General features: G+C 43.6%; 5 protein-coding genes across 21 annotated transcripts; 4 read left to right on the top strand and 1 right to left on the bottom strand.

Annotated features, from left to right (window-relative positions):
- Positions 2,763–3,660, top strand: LOC8068758 (early nodulin-93). Its single transcript, XM_002436403.2, has 3 exons — positions 2,763–2,953; positions 3,041–3,102; positions 3,194–3,660. Exons 1-3 carry the CDS (start codon positions 2,890–2,892, stop codon positions 3,413–3,415), a joined length of 348 nt encoding a protein of 115 aa, XP_002436448.1. The 5' UTR covers positions 2,763–2,889; the 3' UTR covers positions 3,416–3,660.
- On the top strand, positions 4,854–5,989 carry LOC8070713 (early nodulin-93). The gene is made up of 3 exons (XM_002436404.2): positions 4,854–5,232; positions 5,337–5,398; positions 5,537–5,989. Exons 1-3 carry the CDS (start codon positions 5,169–5,171, stop codon positions 5,756–5,758), a joined length of 348 nt encoding a protein of 115 aa, XP_002436449.1. The 5' UTR covers positions 4,854–5,168; the 3' UTR covers positions 5,759–5,989.
- Positions 7,889–8,780, bottom strand: LOC110431057 (probable ribosome production factor 1). The gene has a single exon (XM_021449686.1). The coding sequence runs from the start codon at positions 8,756–8,758 to the stop codon at positions 8,267–8,269; it is 492 nt and encodes a 163-aa protein (XP_021305361.1). The 5' UTR covers positions 8,759–8,780; the 3' UTR covers positions 7,889–8,266.
- Positions 9,954–15,726, top strand: LOC8070715 (putative pentatricopeptide repeat-containing protein At1g77010, mitochondrial). Of its 17 annotated transcripts, none has more exons than XM_021449677.1 (5): positions 9,954–13,206; positions 14,724–14,790; positions 14,949–15,015; positions 15,196–15,276; positions 15,408–15,726. In XM_021449677.1, the coding sequence occupies exon 1, from the start codon at positions 10,131–10,133 to the stop codon at positions 12,189–12,191; it is 2,061 nt and encodes a 686-aa protein (XP_021305352.1). In that variant the 5' UTR covers positions 9,954–10,130; the 3' UTR covers positions 12,192–13,206; positions 14,724–14,790; positions 14,949–15,015; positions 15,196–15,276; positions 15,408–15,726. The 17 variants fall into 17 exon arrangements, with proteins under 17 accessions (XP_021305352.1, XP_021305358.1, XP_021305349.1 ...); XM_021449683.1 differs by having other exon boundaries at positions 9,954–13,032; XM_021449674.1 differs by having other exon boundaries at positions 9,954–12,579; positions 12,964–13,032; positions 13,130–15,015.
- On the top strand, positions 18,132–23,749 carry LOC8070716 (mitotic checkpoint protein BUB3.1). Its single transcript, XM_002436407.2, has 9 exons — positions 18,132–18,506; positions 18,626–18,756; positions 19,582–19,664; positions 20,378–20,644; positions 21,969–22,044; positions 22,774–22,854; positions 22,935–23,013; positions 23,101–23,201; positions 23,293–23,749. Exons 1-9 carry the CDS (start codon positions 18,378–18,380, stop codon positions 23,375–23,377), a joined length of 1,032 nt encoding a protein of 343 aa, XP_002436452.1. The 5' UTR covers positions 18,132–18,377; the 3' UTR covers positions 23,378–23,749.

The following is a 24,828-nucleotide window of genomic DNA, read 5'->3' on the forward strand; positions in this document are numbered from 1 at the left end:
TTCAAGTGGTGAAAAGTTGCTGGCCAAACTGCATGCCTTTAGTGGCTATACTAGGCGTGTGAATGATATATACGGCCGGAGTATATATGTTGCTGAACTGGGAGTAGGAGAGCGGCAGCTTTGAGCTTTGTCGTCGTCAGTCGTCACAATCACATACAAAACTGTGGTTAGCAGAGACACAGGATTTTGTGATTCCTGGTTGTTGGACCGAGATGATAATGATATATGAGTATGACCGAATATCTATCGTGATCGAGTGGGGGAGTTAGGTGGCAGTATCAGCAGCACCAAACTACTATCTTTGTCTAGCTAGTACTCTAGCTAGTCTACGAGTAAAAGGTTGGAAAGCGCCCAAGAAAACTGTGCTCAGGCTTGTTTAGATATACCAAAAACTCAAAACTTTATAAAATTTCTCATCATATCGAATCTTGCGGCACATGCATAAAACATTAAATATAGTTAAAAAGATAACTAGTTACACAGTTTACCTGTAAATCACGAGACGAATCTTTTAAGCCTAGTTGCTCCATGACTGGATAATATTTGTTAAATAAAAACAAAAGTGCTACAGTGTCAAAATTCAAAAAGTTTTTGATCTAAACAAGGCCTAGTACGTGGACTAGCTAACGCGCGTATGGCGCATCAGCACAATATATATGTATATACATCGATCTGTTTATTGACCAGGGACGACGAACTTTTTGATGAGATACCCGTAACCACGAAGTTACTAAGACGGCCGGCTTAGTTAGTGCAATACAACGTTTCAAAGATCGATCTTCGACACTGCTAGTAGTCAAATTTCAAGACGAATTTGCTAGTATATTACATCATCAATGGATTTGCGGTGTTGCATTGTTTGCATAGATTCGGCATCGACCTCCTGCGTTGTTACGTACATGTGTGGGGGACTCGGGTTTCTTGGTGTGGAACTTCAGCCAGCGACGTCACTCACTGACCGACCTTTTCCCGTTTTTTTTTTCAGGCGTGGACATTAGGCCGTGTTTGATTCCACCACCGCGCATGACACCATGTGCATGGGCCCAACTTTAAGGCCTATTTGAAACTACTCTGTTTCACTAACTCTATTATGGAGCAGTTTTAGGCCTTGTTTAGTTCTGAAAAGTTTTCACTTTTCGGTACTGTAGCACTTTCGTTTGTTTGTGACAAATATTATCTAATTATGGACTAACTAGGATCAAAAAATTTGTCTTGTGATTTACAGCTAAACTGTATAATTAGTTTTTGTTTTCGTCTATATTTAATGTTTCATGCATGTGCCACAAGATTCGATGTGACGGGGAATCTTGAAAACTTTTTGGTTTTCAGGGTGAAGTAAACAAGGCCTTACTGTAGAATTTTTGAAGCAAATGTGTTTTGTTTGGCATGCAGCTCTGCTCCACCTTTGGTGACATGAGATTTTGGTGGATGTCCTTCTATACCCTTAGCATATCCATCATCGGCATCTCCATCGCCATATACGTGGTAACACGGACGCCCATGACCCAAGAGGTTCTCCGACTCACTTGGGCTCGCCAGACCCAATGGAGTGCACTGGGTAGCCATCCTTGGTTCTCTTGGAGCACTAAGTTGTGGATTTGGAGGCCATTGTAGGAAGCAAGCAAGTGGAGGTTGTCCTAGGAGGCTGCAAGTGAGTCACAATGGGATCGAGCGTGGCCGAGGGCTAGCACAGCTAGGGTGTCTCTTGCCGGTGGCGGTGGGGTTGAGTGCAGCCAGGGTCCGCTCGCCGGTGGCAGAGAGGCCGAGCGTGGTTGGGGTACCGCTCGCTGCTAGCGGAGGGGGCGAGCACAGCTAGGGTGCCGCTCGCCAGTGGTGGTGGGGTTGAGTGCAACCGAGGTCCGCTCGCCGGTGGCAGAGAGGCCGAGCGTGGCTGGGGTACCGCTCGCTGGAAGCGGAGGGGGCGAGCGCGGCCAGGGTGTCGCTAGCTGGTGGTAGTGGGGCTGAGCGTGGTTGAGGTGCTACTCGTCGGTGGAGCACGATGAGGGCCAGCGCGACCGAGTGCGGTGGGGAAGAAGTGTTGCAGGCGAGTCGCGACTCGCAAGAGGGAAGAACGGGAGAGAAAGAACTAAAGAAAGAAAGAAATTGTTTTCTTTGTGTAATGAGTGACATTGGTTGGTAATATTTCCACAACTCCACGAGAAGCTTCAAAACCTGATTTTCTAGAGTATCCTTTGAGGTGTTCGAGGAAAAATGTAAAGTTGGTCTTGAACTTCACCTTTTTCTTAGAGCAGAAGTTTAGAAGTTGGAGATGGTTCGGCATAACAAAGTTGGAGCAAGGCTAGAAAATATGGAGCAAAAAAGTGCCAAACAAACTCTTACTACTAGTTCTAGCACTTGCCACGTCACCGGCCTTGGAGCTCGATCGATCAATCCTAGCGAAACTAGCTAGATCAGGAGGGAAGAGGGATCTTTTGAAGCCTAACCACGTGCAGGTGAAGGTTACAAAAACCCACGACTCAAGTTTTTTTTTTAATCAACTCACGCCTCAAGGTTGAAAAGCGAAGAGTAACAAGTTACCAACCACTGTTGGGAGGCAATGCCAGGCACGGACGTCTGTCTATGCCCTGTCTATCTGCATTCTGCAGTGCAGGCCAGCCAGGAGTGGATAGCAAAAGTCCCCCCGGAAAGAATCCCCTGCACTGCAGATATGGTGGGCTCCGAAACCACGTCCGCGCCCGCCCGCCGCTTCTCCCCCATCCGCCGATCGTTTGGGTGCTCTGATGCCGCCTATAAATCCTCGCCCTCCTCTGCATCAGAGGCAACACATCCATCGTCCTCACTCCTCACATCCTCCGGCGGTGCTGACATACTGTATCTGCTTCTTTTCACTAGCCAAGCCAAGTCGGCAACCTCAGAGAGATCCGAGAGATGTCGACGGTGAGCCGTGCATCCCTTGACCAGAAGCTTGCCCTCGCCAAGCGATGCTCGCGAGGTCTGTGTATGGACAAACAAGCCTTCTTGAAGCGCTATGTACTATATGTACACTGACTCTGACTGACGCTTGTTTGTATGTCTGCAGAGGCGACCCTTGCCGGAGCCAAGGCGGCAGCTGTGGCAACTATTGCCTCCGCGATTCCTACTGTGAGTTCCATTCCATCGGGCCCTAAATCTCAGCTCTTTTCCATAGATTAACTAGACGCATTAACTTATCGTTTTGCTACGGGTTCTTCAGCTAGCGAGTGTGAGGATGCTGCCATGGGCGAAGGCCAACATCAACCCCACCGGCCAGGCCCTCATCATCTCAACGGTTGCCGGGATGGCCTACTTCATCGCCGCCGACAAGAAGATCCTGTCGCTGGCGAGGCGGCACTCGTTTGAGGAAGCTCCTGAACATCTCAGGAACACCTCCTTCCAGGGCACAGGTCGCCCGCACCCGGCTTTCTTCAGGCCATGAGCCTATGAGACATCATCCGTCGACCTACTTCTTCTTCATCGTCGATCAGTACAAGCACCAGACGATGCCGTCGATGTCTGGCTGTCTGAATAATTGAACTGCTAGGCTCTGACGCTAGTAGCGTACTGTAGTAACCATCGTGCGTGTACTAGTAATAGGAGTCTAGTACTATATATCGCGCTGTAATTAGTTTCTACTATTGGTGCTCATTTCAGAATGAATGCAAATTTAATTTCTGTTACCAATGGCAACGGATCTAGTGCAAACTCATCTTCCGTGCAAACTATGCAAACTCTAATCTAGACCGCAGGATGTTAGTCCAAGGGAGCGCATGAGAGAGGTGGAAGGAGGGGTTTGTAAAAGTGTGATTAAGAGCGGGCGGTTAAGTGCAAAATGACCCAATCTCTCCGCGCCCTTGGATCAACATCCTGCGGTCCAGATTAGAGTTTGCACAGTTTGCACGTGAGATGAGTTTGCACTAGATCCGTTGCCATAATTTTTTTCTGCAACTACAATGTAAATGGCCACTATTTTTTTTGATGAAGATGGTAATATTACAAAAAAAAGGGCACATAAAGTAGGTTAATTGGTAACGGCAACGGATCTAGTGCAAACTCATCTTCCGTGCAAATTATGCAAACTCTAATCTGGACCGCAGGATGTTAATCCAAGGGAGCGCATGAGAGAGGTGGAAGGAGGGATTTGTAAAAGTGTGATTAAGAGCGGGCGGTTAAGTGCAAAATGACCCAATCTCTCCGCGCCTTTGGATCAACATCCTGCGGTCCAGATTAGAGTTTGCACAGTTTGCACGTGAGATGAGTTTGCACTAGATCCGTTGCCATATAAGATAATTCCTAAATTTGAACTACATGACCATCACTACCATTTTGACAAATGTCTTCAGAATTCTTGGTCTGCGCATGCATGCATGCAGCAGTGTCAAAGGCCAGTGTCACGCGTGCCGTGGCTCCCATTAGCCTGTCAAACTCATCACGGTAGTGCTTGGCACGGTTGGTGACTTGTTACTCTTTTCTTTTCAACCTTTTTTTCTAGTATAGCACGCAGATGCCCAAGCTAGTAGTAGTAACCCCACATGACAGCACGATATATAAATATAATCCCTGGGTCGGGTTTCTCTAACCTTCACCTGCACGTGGTTAGGCTTAATTAAAGGCTAAACAGTAAACCCTGGTTGGAGTAGTTTCATGAGGATCGATCACCGACCGCGACCTCCAACTCCAAGGCCGGTGAATTGAAGTTAGTCCCATGCACGTGGTGTCAACCGACGCCTGTCTCCATGCCGACCAGGACTCAGGAGTGGATAGGGAAGCGTGGTCCCCTGCAGCTGCAGGTACCATGAACGATCGAGAAGGTGAACGGCAGCAACGGCATCTATCTATCCTGAAAACTGCGTGCAATCCCCTGATCTCCACCGGCCAGTCGGCTGCCACACCACACACATGAGCATGAGCTCCAAAACCATGTCCGCCTTCGCCCGCCGGTTTTTTTCCCCCGTCCGCCGCCGATCGTTTGGGTCCCCTGCTGACGCCTATAAAATCCTCGGCCGGCCTCCCCCCTGCGTTCGGCAACACACACATCCATCGTCCTCGTCCTCGTCCTCACAAACTCCTTGTGCTTTCAGCGTGCGTGCCACTCACTGCTAAAAGAGCTGCTTCTTCTCACTAGCCATCCAGCCTTTGTTTCCTACAATCCTACTGTAACTTTCAAGTCTGCAACCGCAAAGAGCCGAGAGATGTCGACGGTGAGCCGTGCATCCCTTGAACAGAAGCTTGCCCTCGCCAAGCGCTGCTCGCGAGGTACGTACGTGCGCTAGTTTACACATACTGCAAGTAGCTGGCTGGAATCAAACAACAAGCACAGTGTATGTACACTGACCTGACTGACGCTGGATCGTATGCAGAGGCGACCCTTGCCGGAGCCAAGGCGGCAGCTGTGGCAACGATCGCCTCCGCGATTCCCACCGTGAGTTTTCACAACCACAATTTTCAGCTGTTTTTCCATGAGATGAGATGAGATGCAGGCTATAGCTGGCTCACACGCGTAATCGCGAAACTCTACACCTATACGTCTCTAACTGATCGTTTTGCTGCGGTTCTTCAGCTGGCGAGCGTGAGGATGCTGCCATGGGCGAAGGCCAACATCAACCCCACCGGACAGGCACTCATCATCTCCACGGTTGCTGGGATGGCCTACTTCATCGCCGCCGACAAGAAGATCCTGTCGCTGGCGAGGCGGCACTCGTTCGAGAACGCACCGGAGCACCTCAAGAACACCTCCTTCCAGGGCACCGGCAGGCCACACCCGGCCTTCTTCAGGCCATGAGAATGAGAGGAAACATGTGTCGAGTTACACTCGTCAGTACAAGCACCGGAGATGATGCTGTCGATGTCTGAATAAACTGCGAGGCGGACGTACGGTCTCGTAGCGCGCGCACTAATCATCGATGTACTAGTAATAGTATTCTAGTAGTACGTATATACTAGTATATATGCGCTGTAATTACTTTGTGGTACTCAATTTCAGAATGAATGCAAATTTAATTTATCTTCCAAATTAACCAACTTTATGTGCTGTTTTCTTGTGAAAAACATCATCTTTACCGTTAGTGGCCATATATATTGCCTTTACATGGGAAAAAAAATACTATCTTACTAGTATCACTAACTATAGAGACTACAGACTAGACAGAGCCTTTACCCTACCCCTTCATCATAAAATAAAAATTCAAGGTACAAAATTATCATAAACACCTCTGATCAACAGTGGGGAGCACGTATATATGCAGTCACCAGCAGCAGGCGGCCCACGGAGAGAGACCGAGAGACGCGGCGCGCCACTCCTACAGCAGCACCTTGAACGAGCCTAGCTAATGTTGGATGAATCAACAACCTGACAAACATCGCAGTGAAAGGCAATTCCAAGGTGTTGTTTAGTTCGTAAAAAGGATTCGTCTATTAAAATACATGTAAATTGTGCGGTTAGTTATTATTGTTTATTTATATTTAATACTCCGACCATACTTCCAGATCTCGATTGATACAGTTATTAGAAGCAAGCAAGCAGTCTCTCCTTTACTAGCGCAAATTGATCAAGCGTTGGCAAATCAATGCAGTCTCTCTCGGGTGCTACTTCAGTGGATTCCGCGAGCCAGTCCGTTTCGCACCGGCCCAGCGCACCGCCGCGAATGGGCCCAACGATAAGAAAGAAACATAGGCCTTGTTTAGATGCATCAAAAACTCAAAACTTTACAAAATTCTCCATCATATCGAATCTTGCGGCACATGCAATGAACATTAAATATAAATAAAAAAGATAACTAATTACACAGTTTACCTGTAAATCACGACACGAATCTTTTAAGTCTAGTTACTCTATGATTGGACAATGTTTATCAAATAAAAACGAAAGTGCTACAGTGTCAAAATCCAAAAAGTTTTTTGATCTAAACAAGGCCATAGATGCCCAAAGCTCCGTCGTGTCACCCTATTTTACTTAGGCCTTGTTTAGTTCGGAAAACTTAAGTTTTCGGAACTGTAGCACTTTCGTTTTTATTTGATAAACATTATTCGATCATAGAGTAATTAGGTTTAAAAGATTCATCTCGTGATTTACAGATAAACTGTACAATTAATTTTTATTTTCGTTTATATTTAATGCTCCATGCATATGTCGCAAGATTCGATGTGACGGGGAATCTTAAAAAGATTTTGGTTTTGGAATGAACTAAACAAGGCGTTAGCTGAAAAGCCTCAATAAAAAATAATGTTCGCTGATTTATTATAACTTATGAAAGAAAAAAAAATACTGTTAAATAACAGAACTCGAATGAACAGAGCCCGAACGGGCTTTCACACATGGGCCTAATCAACAAATAGGATCAGATGCGCGCGAGCATTGGGATTTGGGACTGACTGCGCTTCCTCGGCAGGCTAGAGAGGAGACCATTAATTTTTAAAAATTTATATAGTTTCATGTCATAAGATTTATTTTTTAGTTTTTTATGAGAAATACTATCATAATATGTACATATTTTGTGAAATTATAAGATTTTTTCAAAATCATTAGTCAAAGATTGCAATATTTAACTTAAGATAAATCAAATGTGACACTTAATAAAAAATGGAAGGAATACTGTACAGCAGCACCAGTGTTAGAAAGGGATATAATAGAAACACCATATGTAGACCATGCATGCTAGTTGTGACACTATGCAGAATACGTATACGGTGGAATAACTTATAATTTGGGAGGGACGGATGGAGTACAATTCTAGTGTATTATAAAATTATCTAAAATTAAATTGATAAAATTATCTAAAATTTTGTAATTTTGGCCAAGTTTGTGAAAAAGTAGCATGAATACTTATTACATCACATAAGTACATTATGAAAATACTTATTCGATACTATAATTATTGATAACTTTTTGTATAAATTTGGTCAGACTCAGGACACAGTTTGACTCAGCTCTATTTTATAATTGCATTTTTTTTACAACGGTCATACACATCAACAATGTATATACATATGTATAGATTTCGGATCGTGTAGATGTTACTAATTGTGCAACATTAGATCCTTGCAGGTAGAATTTTGCGCCAGCATGTACACAAGAATGTACTATGTATTTACATACGTGTACTGTAGCACCGTAAAGTATATAGTGGTATGCAGAAATAAAGCTGCTGGACGGGCCATGCCGGCCGGCGGATCGGATCTACGCATGGAGTTTGTGGGGGTGTAGCCATGGAATGGAAACCTCGCCTTGTGGGGGGCCAGCTAGCTAGCCGGGGAGCGATCGAGCTACAAGAGCTTGTAGCTAGCGAACTAGCTAGGCGGCGTTGCCGAGGTTCTCGAAGCTCCAATCCCGGCGCATGCCGACGCTGCGCCGGAGCCGGGGGCCCTGGATGAGCTGCGACACCTTCAACTCATCCACCGTCGACTTGCACTTGCGCACCATCTTCTTGTTATTACTCCTCCTGCTGCTGCTATTGCTGTCGCTCCTCATCGTGGTCGTCGTCATCGCGGCGGCGCTGTCGTCGTCGTCCTGCTTGTCGTCCTTGCCGTTATTGGAATCATGGTCATCGCCATCATCCTCTTCTTCGTCGTCGTCGTCGACGGTTGCTAGCGTCCGCAGCGGCGCGTACCGCGGCTGCGCGAGCCCGTCGGAAGCCACGCCACGCTGCAGCGCCGTGCAGCAGGTGGCCGTCTGCGGCTGCGGGACGTCGTAGGGGTCCACCGCGTCCACGTCTCCGGCGACGACGACGACGGCCCCCCGGCGGGGCACTTGCAGGCTGGTCAGGTGCGACGGTAGGTTGCTCATCCTTCGATGTGATATAGTCAGTAATAATCTTCTTATTGTTCACTGCTCTCTCCGAGATGTTTTAATCCGGATGCATATGATATGATCGATGCAAGCATGGCACCGTACCAGAGATGATACAGGAGGCCAGGCTAATTTTGGATGAACTCCTTTTATTGGCATCATATCCCACCAAAAGTGCTAGATCTCAAATAGACATCCTTAAAATAGCTTAGGTATGCTGTTTTCAATGCAATTCAGGTGATATGTGCTATGAAAAAAAAACAAAGTATAAATACAATTTGACCCATTTTTTAAACGTGCAATGGCTTTTGCACTTTTGTCGTCATACATGCACGTGTAATCATCATTTCCACTAAAAATGCTTGCAACTTCTAGAGCCCCTTTATATTTTTGTTCAAATTGATATGAATAGAAGTTTTAGTAAAAAATTATTCTCCAACATTTTTTTTAATTTGAATTCGCTAGCAAAAGATAGAGAACAGAAATGACTTTCTAAATTATCGTGCACAAGTTATCAGAGGATGAAAGAACACTTTTATTCAATTGGCCTTTTAAGAGCAACTTTAAGAGACTCCTATATCCTTTTTTATTCAATATAAATAGAGGTTCTGGTGAAAAAAAAATATTCTTCAACGGCTTCTCTAATTGTGTTTCTAAATATTATCATTCTTATTTTTAATTTCTCACTAGCCAAAAATAGAGAGTAGAGATGACTCTTTAAAGTATGCATGAGATATAAAAAAGTTAGTGAAGGATGAAGAATCAATTTTATTTATATAGCTTTTAAATGATGATTTACAAAATGTTTTAAAAAACTCTTGAAGGTGCTCTAAATGATGATATAGAAAATGATTTTAAAAAAACACTTGGAGATGCTCTAAATAATGATTTCGAGAGTTGGTTTTAAAAGTACTCCTGCAGATGCTCTTAAAATTAGTAGGAAACATAATAGCTTCATCCCACTGACAATCCTGCCCGTTCCTTGCTTGCTCAGCGTCCATCGCCGCCGTACATCATATCAGGCTGCGCGTCCCGCGCTCGCGCCGCAGCCGCCGCCTCTCTCGCCGCTATCCCGTCTTGCCGGGGCCGCCGCAGCCCAGCCTGGTGCCCTCCGAGCTAGGCTTCGGCGGCCGCATCCAACTTCCCCCTCCCGTAGATAAGCCTAGCAATCAGTCGAGCGGCGCGGGACGCGGTGGCGGGGGAGACCACGTGCGAGGCTGCGACGGCGAGGAGCTGCCCTGTCCAGCGGGGCTGTGCCTGTGCGCGAGGCGAGTCAAGCGGCACAGGGCACGGCGGCGGCCAACACGTTCGAGGCGCGGGCAGGTAATGCCCGTCCTCTTCCCAAGTGGCCAAGTCTACAGTCGCCGTCATGGCCGTCGCCGTCGACGTCCCCTCCTGCATCCAGCTCCTCCGCTCCTGCAGCGCGGCCGCTGGCCGGCAGCTCCACCAGCTCCTCCTCAAATCTGGCCACGTCCCCTCCTCCCTCCCACCCACCAACTCCGTCCTCCTCATGTACGTGCGCGGCTCTCCGCTTTACTCCCGTGACGCCCACCGCCTGTTCGACGAAATGCCCACGAAGAACTGCTTCTCGTACAACTCCCTCATCACCGCCCTCTTTAAGTCCGGAGACCACCGCGCGGCGCTCCGCGTGTTCCGCTCCATGCCTGACAGGAACACCTTCTCCTGGAATGCGGTGATAACTGGCCTGGCTGGTGCTGGGGATCTTGACACTGCGCGCGACTTGCTGGAAGAAATGCCCGTGAAGGATGCTGTGGCTTGCCACGCTGTCTTGCATAGGTTTGTCCGCTGTGGCCGAGTGGATGAGGCATTTGCTCTGCTCAAGAGGATAGGTTCGCATTGCAATCCTGATGTGATCCCGCCATGGAGTGACCCCTTTGTGCTTACCACAGTGGTTGGTGCCTGTGCTGATCGGATGAAGTATGAGATTGGGAGGCAAGTTCACGCCCGGTTGGTGGTTGCCAAGACCGAAATCGATTCGGTATTGGCTTGCGCATTGATTGACATGTATTGCAAGTGTAGGGATTTGGACTCTGCTCGCCTTGTTCTTGATAGATTAAAACATGTCGATGAAATTTCACTGTCTGCACTGGTCTATGGCTACGCATCCTATGGACAGTTGCACAAGGCATTGTGCCTTTTTGACAAGGTGGAGAACCCCAGCATTGCTCTATGGAATTCTCTTATCAGTGGCTGTGTCCCTGCTTATCATGGAGATAGTGCTTTTGTTCTTTTTGTAAGGATGTTGCGGTCAGACATGTTGCCTAACTCTTCAATTTATGCCATTGTTCTGAACATGTGTGGCTTTTTAGGCATGCTGAAGCCTGGGCAGCAGACACATGCTTGTGCTTTAAAGAGTGGGGCTGTCAATGACTTGATAGCAGCAAGTGCTCTCATTGACTTCTACTCGAAATGCAGCCTCTGGGCAGATGCCTGCCAAGCTTTCGGTGAACTTAGGCATCATGACACCATTGTGCTCAACTCGATGATCACTGTATACTCAAACTGTGGCCAAATAGATGAGGCTAGAAGAGTTTTTGATATGATCCCTAGCAAGAGTGTCATCTCATGGAATTCTATGATTGTTGGGTTCAGCCAAAACGGGCATGCTCTTGATGCAATGGAGCTGTTCTGTGAGATGCATTGGCTTGGTTTGCAGATTGACAATGTAGCTGTATCTAGTGTTCTGAGTGCATCAGGCAGCATCTGCTCTATAAGTTTTGGTGAGCAGATTTTTGCTCTTGCTATTGCACTTGGCCTGCAGTCTGACCATATTGTAGTCTCCTCACTCATTGACCTCTACTGCAAATGTGGCAACTTGGCCAATGGATGCAGGATATTCGATGGAATTGATAATCCAGATGAAGTCTTGTGGAACTCAATGCTTATAGGTTATGCTTCTAACGGGTATGGACTTGAGGCACTGAAATTTCTAGATTTAATGCGAAGTAGGGGTCTGAAACCAAGTGAACGGACATTTGTTGGTGTCCTTTCTGCATGCTGCCATTCTGGGCTTGTGGAAGAGGGACTGAGATGGTTTTACAGGATGAAGGAAGATTTTGGCGTGAGTCCATCAGCTGAGCATTATGCGTGTGTGACTGACCTGTTAGTTCGAGCAGGCCGACTGGATGAAGCAGTTGAGTTCATAGAGAACATGCCTTTCAAAGCTGATGCAATTAGTTGGACTTCTATTATTGGAGGATGCAAAGCCCAGGGCAATGAAGCTCTGTTGCACAAGGTTGCAAACAAATTGATGGAAACAGGATTGTCACCGCATTCTAGTTTGTATGTGCAGCTGTCGAGCACACTTGCAGCTCATGGGGATTGGGACAAATCAGCAGAGATTAGGAGTATGATGCATGACAGAAGAATCTCAAAGAACGCTGGCTGCAGTTGGATTGACAGGGCATAGAGGAAATTACTAATGTCACCTCCCACAGGCATCCCCGTCTCTTTCCTCTGGGCCTCTCCCTATTGGCTTTCTTCAATGTGTTTTTCCGCTAGTCAGGTAGTGGTAACAAACAATGATCCTGCTAAAATATGTGCTTTTGATCATTGCTTAGTTGGACTATATGAGGCGGTTTCTTGGACGAGGATTCCTGAAGCATGCACAGGTTAATATAAGCAGAATCATGCACATATTGATATCTGTAAATATTGTATTTTGGTGTAATAATAGTGTTAAAGCTTCTTTTTGTCTGTTCTGCACAAAGTGTGCAGGCCAATGATTTTCTCCATGATATATTGATATCTTTGACATCAAAATTGACTGTACTGAAAATGTGTCGACCACCGAAAAGGTAAGCCTTCTGCATATAATTTTCTAATGTTATTCATAGGTTAGTTTGTATGGCTGTGTTGTTGCACACCTTGAAGATTATGGAACCAAAAGATCAGGATTACTGTCACTTCGGTAATCATCTTCAGTAATGATCATCAATAACGATTGCTTATGACATTGAGTGATTTTCAATTTTCTGTTCAGTAATCTAGGTGGCTCTAGCTGCACCCTAGGTGTAGAATAGTATATTTGAGAATTACTGTTGAAACAATCACAAGCTTTGGACATTTTATATTGTACTATTTCTAAGTTGATTGAAAACCAATCACCAGTACTTGTATTTTGTTTAGATAGCCATGTAGACATGGTCAGAACTCTAAAATAATTATTTGTTTGCATTCAGAAAATCTGTAGATCTAAAGATGAGAAAGGAAGAGCTCTGAAGTTGAATAAAGAACGCGGTCTAGCCCAGGTAAGCTGTACTTTGAAGAGCACCTTTTGCATTTTGGTTGACCCTAAATGCTAGTTATGCATGCACAAAGGAGGCTCTTGTGTTTACTCAATCACAGTTCTGCAATTCTATTCGGCTCATGGATGCTCCCGAAGAGTAATTTCGTGGAATATGTTGTTTCTGGAAGACATAGAGGTTGATCAATTCTCCAGAATAGTTGTTTTATGAACAATTCAGACATTTATGTGAAAGTGGATCCAAATTTTTATTTCTTTCAGCAACCCTTGAGAGGCTGGACCGCTGGACTACCTACAGCGGCCAAAGCGTGTTTCATCTCTGGGAGTCTGGGGTGCGCACTGGCAATGATTTCAGGTCGACTGGTCGAAGCTGGTCGCTCTAGGACCGACCAGGCGATTAATCGAGATTAATCGTCGACCAGGGCGATTAATCGCCCTGGTCGACCCTGGTCGTCCACCTGGTCGTCCAGCTATTTCAAGGCATATATGCCTATATATATAACTCTATATATACTATATAATATACACAATCAAGCTAGCATCAAGACTACATTAGTGTTTAGATAGTGAATTACTTGTGGGAGTTGGTTTCTTCTCTTTTCTGCACTGTCCAGAGGTCCATATTGCTGTCCCAAACCCCCCCCTGCAGCCCCTCTATTCTATCTAAACCCTAACAGGCCAAAAACTTAAAGCCCATTAGCCCACTCCCAGTTAGAAAAGGCCCAAAAAAACAGAAGCCTGGTCGTCCATCTTACCTGGTCGTCCGATTAATCGGACGACCAGCTTTCTGGTCGAACTAATCGAGTCGGACCTCCTAATCGAATCCTAGGAGCGACCTGGACGATTAATCGCGATTAATCACGATTAATCGGACGACCTGAAATCATTGCGCACTGGGCATAAGAAACAGACTCCGGCATCAAGCAAAGAGAGCGCCCACTGTACATGTGCGCGCGGCCACATCGGACTATGGGAAACGTCAAGGGGCTGTCTGGTTGCCCGCATATGGGTGAACCAGGCCCCCAGGATGCAGCCTGTCCCTGTTTGGTTGCCTGGTCTTGCACCTGAGCCTGGCTGAGCGCGTGCAAAAACTCCTCCAGGGCCTGGCTCCCAAAGAACATACTTGCACACATTTTTATCAATTTTTTTCTTAAAATGAGGTCTTATTCTTTTTGAATCCGCACTAGCTTTAGTAGATCAACTATATTAGCATATTATATCATCTTTTTAGGTTCTCTGTAACATACTAATTTGGAAACACTGATTATGGCACACCTATTGAATTTCTGATACTGCAGGCAATCATTTTTGCGAACGTACTTGCAGGCATCTTGATTTTGCTATTTGAGTTAATTACCTAGTGCTTCTTGGTCTGCTTACTGCTGTTTATCTTTATCATGAATCTGTAGTTTAATTTGGAAAAACTCTATGGCTGAAGGTTATATATGTTTCTTCTTGTGTTCCATGTCCATGTGAGCCTTGCTGTTATGAAGAGCTCTAATGAACCATCCTTGATGTTGCCCTGTTTGTCATGGTGAATACATAAAAAATAAGTTGCTCTGCTTCAAGTAGAATTTGTCATTTCTTAGTTGGCTTTCTTTTTGCATTCTGAGACAGGTTGGTTATCCTGATTTTGGGCAATGTTCTGTGTAGCTGGTCTTTGTATGACTAAATCTTCGTGTTCTATTATTGTAGTGACTTTGTCCTTTGATTACATCAGTTTGGAATTCAGTGAGCTTTACAGTTGACCAACTGATACCAGGTTCCATTTAGCTTCGGCCTGTCGATGAATCACTTTATTAGAGTTCTATATGAATTATGATTTTTCTTACATGTGTCTTTTGCATCATTATCCAGTTAGAAATTCATTTTGATTCTTGTGTGGTTCATCTGGACTAATATCCATTGTTCCCTCCATAGGAAGCTCCTGCTGTGATTCAGTCATACTACAACAAAAGGATCGTTGGTTGCCCTGGTGGTGAAGGAGGTACACTACTGCTCTGCTAAATACCCCCCCTAGTCTTTTCCAGAATTCGAATCCTTGCCTGTATAAGCCTTGGTTTTTCCCTTCCCCACACCCCACTCAGTGGTAGCCTCCAGCACTGGGTCTACCCTTTTAATCTAACTTGTCTAATTGGCCTATACTGCACTTGTGAACCTTTCACAGAAGATGAACATGATGTGGTGATGGTTTTGGTTGGAGAAAGGCAAGCCACATGAATGCCCTGTCTGTACTCAATATTTCACGGTATGCTGTTTACTCTCGACATAAGGTGCTTGCATTCCAAGAGTAGTTTTTAGCATGATGAGATGCTGTACCTGTTGTGATGAATGCGCCCTCACTTTCACTGAGGTACAATCTTCATCTTATTTCCACAGCTTGATGTGATTGGGCAAGGAGGATCTCCAGATGGACATGATGATGACGATGACGATGACCACCACCACCACCACCATCACTAAGGATCTGCAGCTCATGGCAATAAAATGCAGTGCCAATACCATTTTGGCCACAGCCTTGTGAAGCTGTGCAGAACTTCAGCCTCTTGGCCTTGTGGTGTTCAGTAGACCTGACCATGTCAACCTGTCTGTTTGCCAATTGCCACACAGCTAGGAAGCTGGAACATCACGTGGTTTTTGTTACATGATCCTTGCAGAAACTCGGCTATTATAAATAATGGGATTCATTACACAGCGGTGTCCTTTTGCTATTCAACATTCTGTTGAAACAAGATAAAAGAAAAAACTTACTCCCTCCATACCAAATTATAAGTCATTTCAAGAATCTTGGAGAGTCAAAGCATCTCAAGTTTGACCAAATTTTAGCTCTTGAAGCTTCTTTTTCATGCATGCTGTCAATTTTGAACAAAAGGTCTTAGGCTGTGATTTTTCATTCCTGCTATCAGTTTCATGCCAGTTTGTGTATTATTGTGGAAAGCATATCACAGGTGTAAACTGGTGACCATATCAACCTTGGTGTAGGCAACTAAACACAGTTCCTGCTGCCCAGTTTTTGAATAAAAGCAAATGCAGGCAACCAAACACCACCTGGAGCTAGCCTGACTGTTCTCATGCATGCAACCAAACAAAGGGGTGTTGCATGCATTGAGCCTGGCCAAAGCTGGCCTGGCTGACTGGTGCGAGACTGGCTCCCAAACAGACCCCAAATGAAGGCACATACAACACACGAGGTGCTCCAGTCCTAGAACTTTAGTCCACCTATTTGGTCAAAAAGACATGTGTGTTATAAACTAATAATGATAATAATTGGATAGGAATATATTTGATAATTGGATAGTAATCAAATAGCTGTGCGCCTTATAAAAGATTCAATTAGTCCACCTATTTGGATGAACTATGACTATATATTGACTAAAAGTTTAGCAAATAGCAATTTCTTCAGTGTAATTGAGATCGTACATGTTTTTCCCTGAAACATTGACAAATAACGTACATCTTCCATGCTCATGGTCTTTTTTTTTCCAAAATAACATGTAATCGAATAACACATATGCTTTTTCCCTGTGACATTGTAAAATGTGTATTTTTTTTTGGCTGATTCTGTTATTAGTGGATTTTGGTGTACACTTCCAACTAGCTAGACAACCTTAACTAATTTAACATAATTTTTAGCCTAGCTAGTAACTAGCTCTAGCCAATGTTATCTTAAACGCTAAACGGTAAACAGTCGGTCACCCTTCGTTTAGCGTTTAAACTGTTTAAACGGATTAAAACGGTCTAAACGGTTTTACACAATATTACAAAAATGTGCATATTTTTTAATGTAAAATCAATCATTCTATCATTTATACATATTTATGCAACTAAAATCCATTTATTTTATTATGTATATATGTTTATGCATGTTAGAATATTTAAATATACATATTTATGCATATAACAAATCAATTTTATATATTTATAAATATAATAAATTTAAGTATACAAATTGTTAATATAAAATTCAACTAGATTCACCTGGTGTTTGCCTAAACGGCCGTTTAAACAGCCGTTTAACACCGTTTACAACCGTTCCGTGTAGGCCGTTTAGACCGTTTTTCCCGTTTTTTGACCGTTTAAACGGTCAACGGTTTAATTTCCCGTTTACCCCCTAAACAAAACAGTTTGCCACCGTTTACCGTTTAATCGGCCGTTTAGGCGAACACTGGCTCTAGCTCATCTAAACATGCACTTATAGCAGGACCGCCGGCCTTGGCTAGGATCGCTCCCCCGCCGCCGGTGATGAGCAGGGCGGCTTGGGGGAGTTGCTTGCCGGCGCTCGCCGGATCTTGCAGGGAGGCCGCACAAGGGAGGGAGTCGCTGGCGAGGATCCAAACCTTGCTCGCCGCATTTCTCCAGAGGAGGGAGGGAAGGAGGCCACGCCGAGGAAGGCCCACGAGGAGCCACGAGGGCGGATGATGGTTGGTGGCGCAGCCTGGTGCTTGGCGTGGATGGCGACGGTGGAGGCTCATCGCTCGGTGGCTCGGCGGGGACCTGCGGGATCTGCTCGGCACTCGGAGGCTCCGTTGCAAGGGCTATCCTCTTTTGGGTCTGCTGTTGGAAACTAGAAGGTTTGTGTGTGTGACCCTTTTTTCTTGCAAGACCCAAAGGAAGGAATGTATCTTGTATTTGGGTGAGGTCTGTTAGGCCTTGTTTAGATGCGAAAAAAATTTGAATTTCGCTACGGTAGCATTTTCGTTTGTTTGTGGTAAATATTATCCAATCATGGACTAACTAGGATCAAAAGATTCGTCTCGTGATTTACAGTTAAACTGTGCAATTAGTTTTTATTTTTATCTATATTTAATGTTTCATGCATGTGCCGAAAGATTCGATATGATAGGGAATCAACTTTTTGGTTTTTAGGGTGAACTAAACCAGGCCTAAAGATGGTCTAAACATGGGCGCCCCTAAAGTCAACGCTGTGGCAATAGAAGAGGCGGAGCGAGGTATTCCTAGCTCTGAAATGAAACAAAAAGGAGAAAATTGTTCACCTCAGCCCAGCAAAGGGCAGGCCGACAAGTTGCGTCTCGGCCCAATCCGATCTAACGTGGGGAGGCACGCCCACGCCGTGGCAGTGGAAGTGGAACCTTCTCGCCTCCATCCTCCTCTCCCCATCCCAGCAGCCACTCCCCACTCCGCTTCCCGTGGCCGTGGTTCAAATTTCGAATCCAGAAAGATAGATTTCCCCAAGCATTTCCGGTTCTGTTTCTCCCCTTTCTTTAAACCGTCCAATCGTCCTCCCCTCGTGCTCGCCTCGCTCGTTGCGCGTTCAAATTTCAAACCCCCTCCTCCGCCTCCTACGCCCCGAACCCTAGTCCTCCTCCTCCCCTGCCCCCGCCGCGCACCATGAGCTCCGCCGCCGCGCCAGCTGCCGTCGGCAGCGGCAAGGAGCTTGCGAACCCGCCGGCCGACGGGATCTCCAACCTCCGCTTCTCCAACCACAGCAACAACCTCCTCGTCTCCTCATGGGACAAGGTCGGTCAGTGGTGGTCAGCCCAGCCGCCTCCCCTCCCGTTCCCCCGCTCGTCCTTACTAAACCCTAGCTAGCTCTTTGATCCCGCTGATTATGACCTGGTTTGGGTTTGGGCTTGCAGACGGTGCGGCTCTACGACGCCGACGCCAACGTGCTCAAGGGGGAGTTCGTGCACCCCGGGGCCGTCCTCGACTGCTGCTTCCACGACGACTCCTCGGGGTTTAGCGCCGGAGCCGACCACACCGTGCGGAGGTGAGCGGTTTTTCTTTTATGTGTTGTTATCTTTGTCTCTTCCATTCCTGCTTTACTGCACACCTTGCTCTGTGTCGAATTTCGGGATCGGGTTGGTGATGTGGAGCACAAGCACTGCAGCTGCGAAATTCCATGCGGCTGTGTGCTTTGAGATCACACTTTTGTTATCCATTTGGGGGATCGGGTTTGCTGTGTCACATGTAGTTCGAGAATATTATTATTATTTCCTCCTGTTGAAATGTCTTTTGTGGTGCATCTGATTTCGAAATTAGATCCACTATTTTCTGCGACTTGCTGTGCAGTAGATTTTTATGTTTCTTTCCTTTCACATAAATTAGAAAAGATGGCGACTTGTTGTGCTCTATGATTTTTTCCACTGATGATTTTCCATAGCAATAATTAACCAAAGAATTTTATAGTCAATTTTGTACTCACAGGATTCTGTTCTAGAATTATACAGTTGTGTTGTGTTTATATTTAAGTTGGGAAATATCTGGTCCCGTCCTTCTAAATTTTTCCAACTGTTCATGAAACCAAATGTTAGTGTTTATGTTTATTGTTGGATGTGAATCGAGTTCTTCATGTAAGATGGACAGTCATTGTGCATAGTTTGTCTCATTGAATGTTACTAGTTTCATAATTGGTAGCTTGTAAATAAACTTACATTTGCATTTTTCTGGGATCCACTTAAATGGAAATCAGAATATCTGATTAATGAATGTTACTCGTTCCATAATTAGCTTGCATGCAAATACGCTTAGATTGGCCTTTCTTGTATGTATGTGATTGTGAGCACAAGTAATGGGCGCAAATTATATATTTCAGGTTGGTATTTAGCTCGAACAAGGAAGATGTTTTGGGGCGGCATGATGGTCCGGTTCGTTGCGTGGAATACTCTTACGCTGCAGGTACTTTTATTCCCATAATTGCTTTCGGACTTCCATTGTAGCTTTTACTTTTCTTCTACAAGGTACTTGTGCAGCCTGATGCAGTTAAAAACTATGTAAATAACTATTTTCGTACTTGAATTCAGATAACACTATATATAGTTATGCAGTTATGTTTTTTAAAGTATTTAATCCTAGGACAAGGGACAAGTTATTTTCCTATTACTTGATCTGGTACATGGATTTGGTTCTGCATAGTTTACACTTTACAATGCCACAGTGCATTAGAACCTTTGTCTCTTAATTTGTGTTGAGAGTTGTACAGATGTCCTTGTCAAAGTCATGTCTTTAGTACTTAGTTTTTTTTGTTTCCTTTTTTTTTGTCTTGGAACATTTTGTAGTATTTCAGTTCTCAGCAAATTAACTACGCACGGTCCTCAATTTAATCACAATCTCTGTCCATCGTGGCATGTTTTTGTTCTATGATGATTATGGTCATGTGAGATTAGTTGTTACCTTGCTATTCAAGGAATTATGTTACTAAACTAAATGAAGTTTTCTAAGCTGATGAAATGCTCTGTTGTGCTTTCAATAAATCTCTGGTAGTTGAAGTTAAATAATGAAAAACTATATAATGCACTTGGCGTTCTTTTACATACTGTACTTGATCTGTTGTGCTTTATCAGTGACTACCTAATGGGTCTGTATTATACTGTTTGTTTTGTTTTATTTAGGTCAAGTCATCACTGGCAGCTGGGATAAAACTGTAAAATGCTGGGATCCAAGAGGAGTGAGTGGACCAGAGCGTACCCTTGTTGGGACATATGCTCAACCTGAACGTGTATATTCTCTTTCATTAGTAGGAAACAGGTTGGTTGTTGCAACAGCAGGAAGGCATGTAAATATTTATGACCTGCGCAATATGTCTCAACCTGAGCAAAAAAGAGACTCTTCTTTGAAATACCAAACACGATGTGTTCGATGTTTCCCCAACGGAACTGGTAATTGCTTCCATCTTGATTAGGTTGCTAGTTGACAACACTAATTGTATATTCTGTTTATATAGTAGAGCAACAGTAAATATATCAATAATCAATTTGCATTCATGGATTTCCTTTAGCTCTTTTTTAGTCTGCTAGTGCAACGTTTCTGTCGATACTTGTTTGGTTGTCTTTATTTGTGATGGGGGCTTTAATCTAGAATAAAGATTAGGGGCGCCTCAAGATTCTGTCATGGCCCAACAAGGACATGGACCATACAGGGCCATGACAGGTTCCATAAGTTCAGTTCAATCTTTATTTATGAGTTTGAGTTGAGGATTATTGGGTAGGTTCCATAGGTTCAGACATTGAATTTGCTCTGTATGTTTAATTACAAAATCAAATAATATAAATCTGGACAGCATGGTTAGTGTCTTTTAAGTTGTTACACATGAATGATAAGGAAACCTATTAAAAATGTAGCATTAAAATTTGTTTCTGTATTTTTTATAGTATGTTTTTTTGTCACATATTAAGCTGGGGTATTGGAATTTTCTCTGTTGATTTAACTTCAGTGAATAGAGTTTTCTGGTGCTCTCTGTTGTCTGTCCGCGCCTTGAAATTTCAAGTTGCAACTTTGTTTTATTTTTTCACTTCTAGTTATTGTTCATACTAGCTTTCCATGATCTATCTTCCAAAGCATGGTAGTAATAATCCAGAATAACTATGCCACTCTTGGTACCATGCTGTGAGAGCTTACTCTTGATTTCTTGTATTAGAATTCAGAATATTCTTCCGAGTTCAACAATAATTACTTATTTACATTCTACTAAAATTGTAAACTAGTGTCTGTATAATGAATTCGTATATTGATTGTTTGATGCACCGTCTTATTTAGCCTTTTCTTAAAAGGGCATTACATCCCTTACTTCTACCAATAAGGGCTTGTTCTATTTAGTTACTACTTGAAACATGTGTATTTGGGAAGTGTTACCCCTGCTTTGAAAAGTCATGTGTTTGTCACTTTTGCAAAATATTCGTCGAGGGTTGGGTGGCCAATTCAAGTGAGTCTTGTTTACAGGAAACCTGCTGATTCAACTACAGTTTGATTGCTGTTAGCTGCTCTGTAATGGTCCAAGTAGTATGGTGCGGGCATACAGCTTTCAGTTTTAGTTTTTCCAGGTTGGACGACTGGTCTGGCCTTTTTTAATAATTATAGGCATATAGTATGCTGTACATTTATTGTTCAATATTGTTTATTTAGTTTTCAAGTTATTGTATATGATGTATATAAACCAAATATCCATGCTGTATGCTGATCTCAGTCTTTTGTGTCTTACTTCAGGATATGCTCTAAGTTCTGTTGAAGGGCGAGTTTCCATGGAATTCTTTGATCTATCCGAGTCTGCTCAGTCTAAAAAGTATGTTTTCTGCACCTTAGCTGCCAAAAGATGGGCACATGTCTGATGTCTTATAATTGCTTCATCATACTATAACTTAAATGTACATGTGGTTCCTGTAGCACCAATTGGAACAATGAATAGTGAAACTTCATTTGCAAACACACCTTGACAATTCACTATATATATTTTTTGAAGCTTATGGCAATCTGTGCTCATACTTACGCTTGAACATGCTTGCAATTCAGTTGGAATGCTGGTCAATTTGTTTATGTTATTCAAAGAAAGATTGGTGCAATCTATGTAGTATCTGTGTCAACATTTTATAATTCCAATTCAAACTAAAAAGTGTTAGAAGAATGAAAACAAAATTGCCTGCAAACAGTAACCTTGCTATTTCCTTTTCCTGTTATTTTGACACTTTTTAGAAGTTTGTGTTTTTCATCTCCCAAAAGAGATTATCACTTAGAAAGTAAATTGATCCTTTTCCTGGCAGTTTCTAGTTGTTTCCTAAGCTAAGGTGGATTGTATGATCGTGTCTGGTTAGTGGTTACAAATTGCACTGGATATGTACCAAATACAAACTACATGTTTTGTGTTACTAAAAGTAGAAATGACACTAGTGTACACACACCTTCTGGAAACCTAGACTGAACAGTAGTACCTAGGGATGTATGTTCCACTTGTTTTGGGTCATTGGTATCCACTTTCATCTCTAGTGCCATTGATCGTGGGCAATTTTTCATGCAGGTATGCTTTCAAGTGTCACCGGAAATCTGAAGCTGGCAGGGACACCGTTTATCCTGTCAATGCAATTGCTTTCCATCCCATGTAAAGCCTTGCTGTTCCAATTTCTTGGTAGTTTGGTATCTCACTGGAATATTAGTTCTCATTTTGTTGCCCCTGTGCAGATATGGAACATTTGCCACTGGAGGGTGTGATGGATTTGTGAATGTGTGGGATGGCATTAACAAGAAAAGGCTATATCAGGTAAACCAAGTGAAGAGTTTTGCTTCATTGGGATGCTACTGTCTGAAATCTTTCTTGTGTTCATGATTTCCCTACTTTTGATTGCAGTACTCGAAGTACGCATCAAGCATTGCTGCTCTATCATTCAGTAAGGATGGCCATCTGCTTGCTGTGGCATCCAGCTACACCTATGAAGAGGGAGAAAAAACGTAATACTGAACTACTTCATCTGACAAATCTTTGTTTACATAAGATTAAGAAAAAAAAATGTTGACTCACCATTGTTTTTGTGCATTTCAGGCATGAACCTGACGCTATATTTATCCGGACAGTGAATGAAGTCGAGGTGAAGCCGAAGCCCAAGGCATTGGCTGCCCCCCAGTAGTGTTGTGACTTGGTGGCGGTATCAGTCACATGGTTAGATGACCCGTACTTCTCTAAGAGTCTAAAGTTGATGTCAATTGCATTAGTTGACGCAGAGCTTGTTTGTGTGGAAAGAAGTGAAACGTCTGTTTCTTAATCTGGTCCTTCATCTTTCGTTTTAGTTGTCCGTGGAAACATATCATGTTCCAGCTGATTGTATATTCTGAGACAGATTATGTTTTAGTTTATTCGATTCTTCGTTGACCTTATTTATCAAATATTTAAGTAATCGTAAGCTTGGAACCTGGAGGGAAGAACTATGCTGGAGGGGAGTATTTGTAATTCCTGGCTTTGTTGTAACGATGCCTATTTATTAGGAGTTGAAGTTTGGAAAGTGGAGGGAAGGACTTGTACCGCGCAGGCAAACGGCCAGTTAACAGATTATTGTCCTTGAATTGAATTCCATCAATTCTGTGATCTGCTCAAGTGCTTCGTTTCTGTGACACTGTCATCACTCAGCAGCAAACCACCCAAGACACTCCTTTGCAGCTGGATGGTGTTGGAGCATCATGGATTAATGGGGTGCCCCTAGGGATAAAAATGGTAAGAATATTTTCCGATAGTATTCGAGACTGAATTTGTTTCCGTATTCGAGTTTAAATGTTCAACATCCGATACCGTACTTGTATTTGAATACTTAAATTGTATATTTATAATGTGGCTGATACGGAAACAAATTCATCATGGTTGATATCATGCGTATTTGAATCGGAATCTGACCAGAAATATGAAAACTAATATGATATTGGTGATATCTGTCAGTATCTGATCCGTTTTCATCTCTGCTGCCCCAATTGCCGATTGGAATTAATGAAGAGCTACTAGCCATTTTTTGGAATTGGAATTTTACATTAAAAATTAGAATAAAAAACTTAGAATCGTATTATGTGCATAACCATTGATGGCATTTCAGTTTCTTCCACAGTTGCATCTCAATCTTCAGTGTCGCCAGTCAGCGTGCAACTGAACTTGGCTTTGCCGAGGTCGATCTGCGCCTTCGTTTCAATGATGATTGCACTCTTTGTCAGATTGAGGGCTGTTTGGTACAGCTTTCATGAGCTATTGTGAGCTGTTTTTTTTTTCAAACACTTATTTCCAAAACAGCTTCATGGGTGAAGCTGTTTTTTCTCTCCACTCACAGAGACATAAGTTGGGATGAAACTGGAAAAAAAAAGTAGCTTATTGTAGCTTCTTTCTCATTTCTCTCTCAACTATTTTGCTAAACATTTTTTCCAAAACAGCTCAGCTTCATCTAGAAAGTCACTCATGAAGCTATTTTCTTAAAAAAACAGCTTTAGGCCCTGTTTAGATTCCCACCCAAAAATTTTTCATCCATCCCATCGAATCTTTGGACACATGCATGGAACATTAAATGTACATAAAAAAATAAACTAATTACACAGTTTGGTTAAA

Source organism: Sorghum bicolor, chromosome 10 (genome assembly GCF_000003195.3).
Source record: "Sorghum bicolor cultivar BTx623 chromosome 10, Sorghum_bicolor_NCBIv3, whole genome shotgun sequence".
NCBI lineage: Eukaryota > Viridiplantae > Streptophyta > Magnoliopsida > Poales > Poaceae > Sorghum > Sorghum bicolor.

Bases quoted from the DNA above. Each gene is read 5' to 3' on its own strand.
- LOC8070715 (XM_021449668.1), top strand. From the start codon at position 10,131: ATGGCCGTCGCCGTCGACGTCCCCTCCTGCATCCAGCTCCTCCGCTCC.
- LOC110431057 (XM_021449686.1), bottom strand. From the start codon at position 8,758: ATGAGCAACCTACCGTCGCACCTGACCAGCCTGCAAGTGCCCCGCCGG.
- LOC8068758 (XM_002436403.2), top strand. From the start codon at position 2,890: ATGTCGACGGTGAGCCGTGCATCCCTTGACCAGAAGCTTGCCCTCGCC. The intron at 2,954-3,040 runs GTCTGTGTATGG...GTATGTCTGCAG, and splicing joins CGCCAAGCGATGCTCGCGAG to AGGCGACCCTTGCCGGAGCC. The intron at 3,103-3,193 runs GTGAGTTCCATT...CGGGTTCTTCAG, and splicing joins TTGCCTCCGCGATTCCTACT to CTAGCGAGTGTGAGGATGCT.
- LOC8070713 (XM_002436404.2), top strand. From the start codon at position 5,169: ATGTCGACGGTGAGCCGTGCATCCCTTGAACAGAAGCTTGCCCTCGCC. The intron at 5,233-5,336 runs GTACGTACGTGC...GATCGTATGCAG, and splicing joins CGCCAAGCGCTGCTCGCGAG to AGGCGACCCTTGCCGGAGCC. The intron at 5,399-5,536 runs GTGAGTTTTCAC...GCGGTTCTTCAG, and splicing joins TCGCCTCCGCGATTCCCACC to CTGGCGAGCGTGAGGATGCT.
- LOC8070716 (XM_002436407.2), top strand. From the start codon at position 18,378: ATGAGCTCCGCCGCCGCGCCAGCTGCCGTCGGCAGCGGCAAGGAGCTT. The intron at 22,045-22,773 runs GTATGTTTTCTG...TTTTTCATGCAG, and splicing joins GAGTCTGCTCAGTCTAAAAA to GTATGCTTTCAAGTGTCACC. The intron at 23,014-23,100 runs GTAAACCAAGTG...TTTTGATTGCAG, and splicing joins ACAAGAAAAGGCTATATCAG to TACTCGAAGTACGCATCAAG.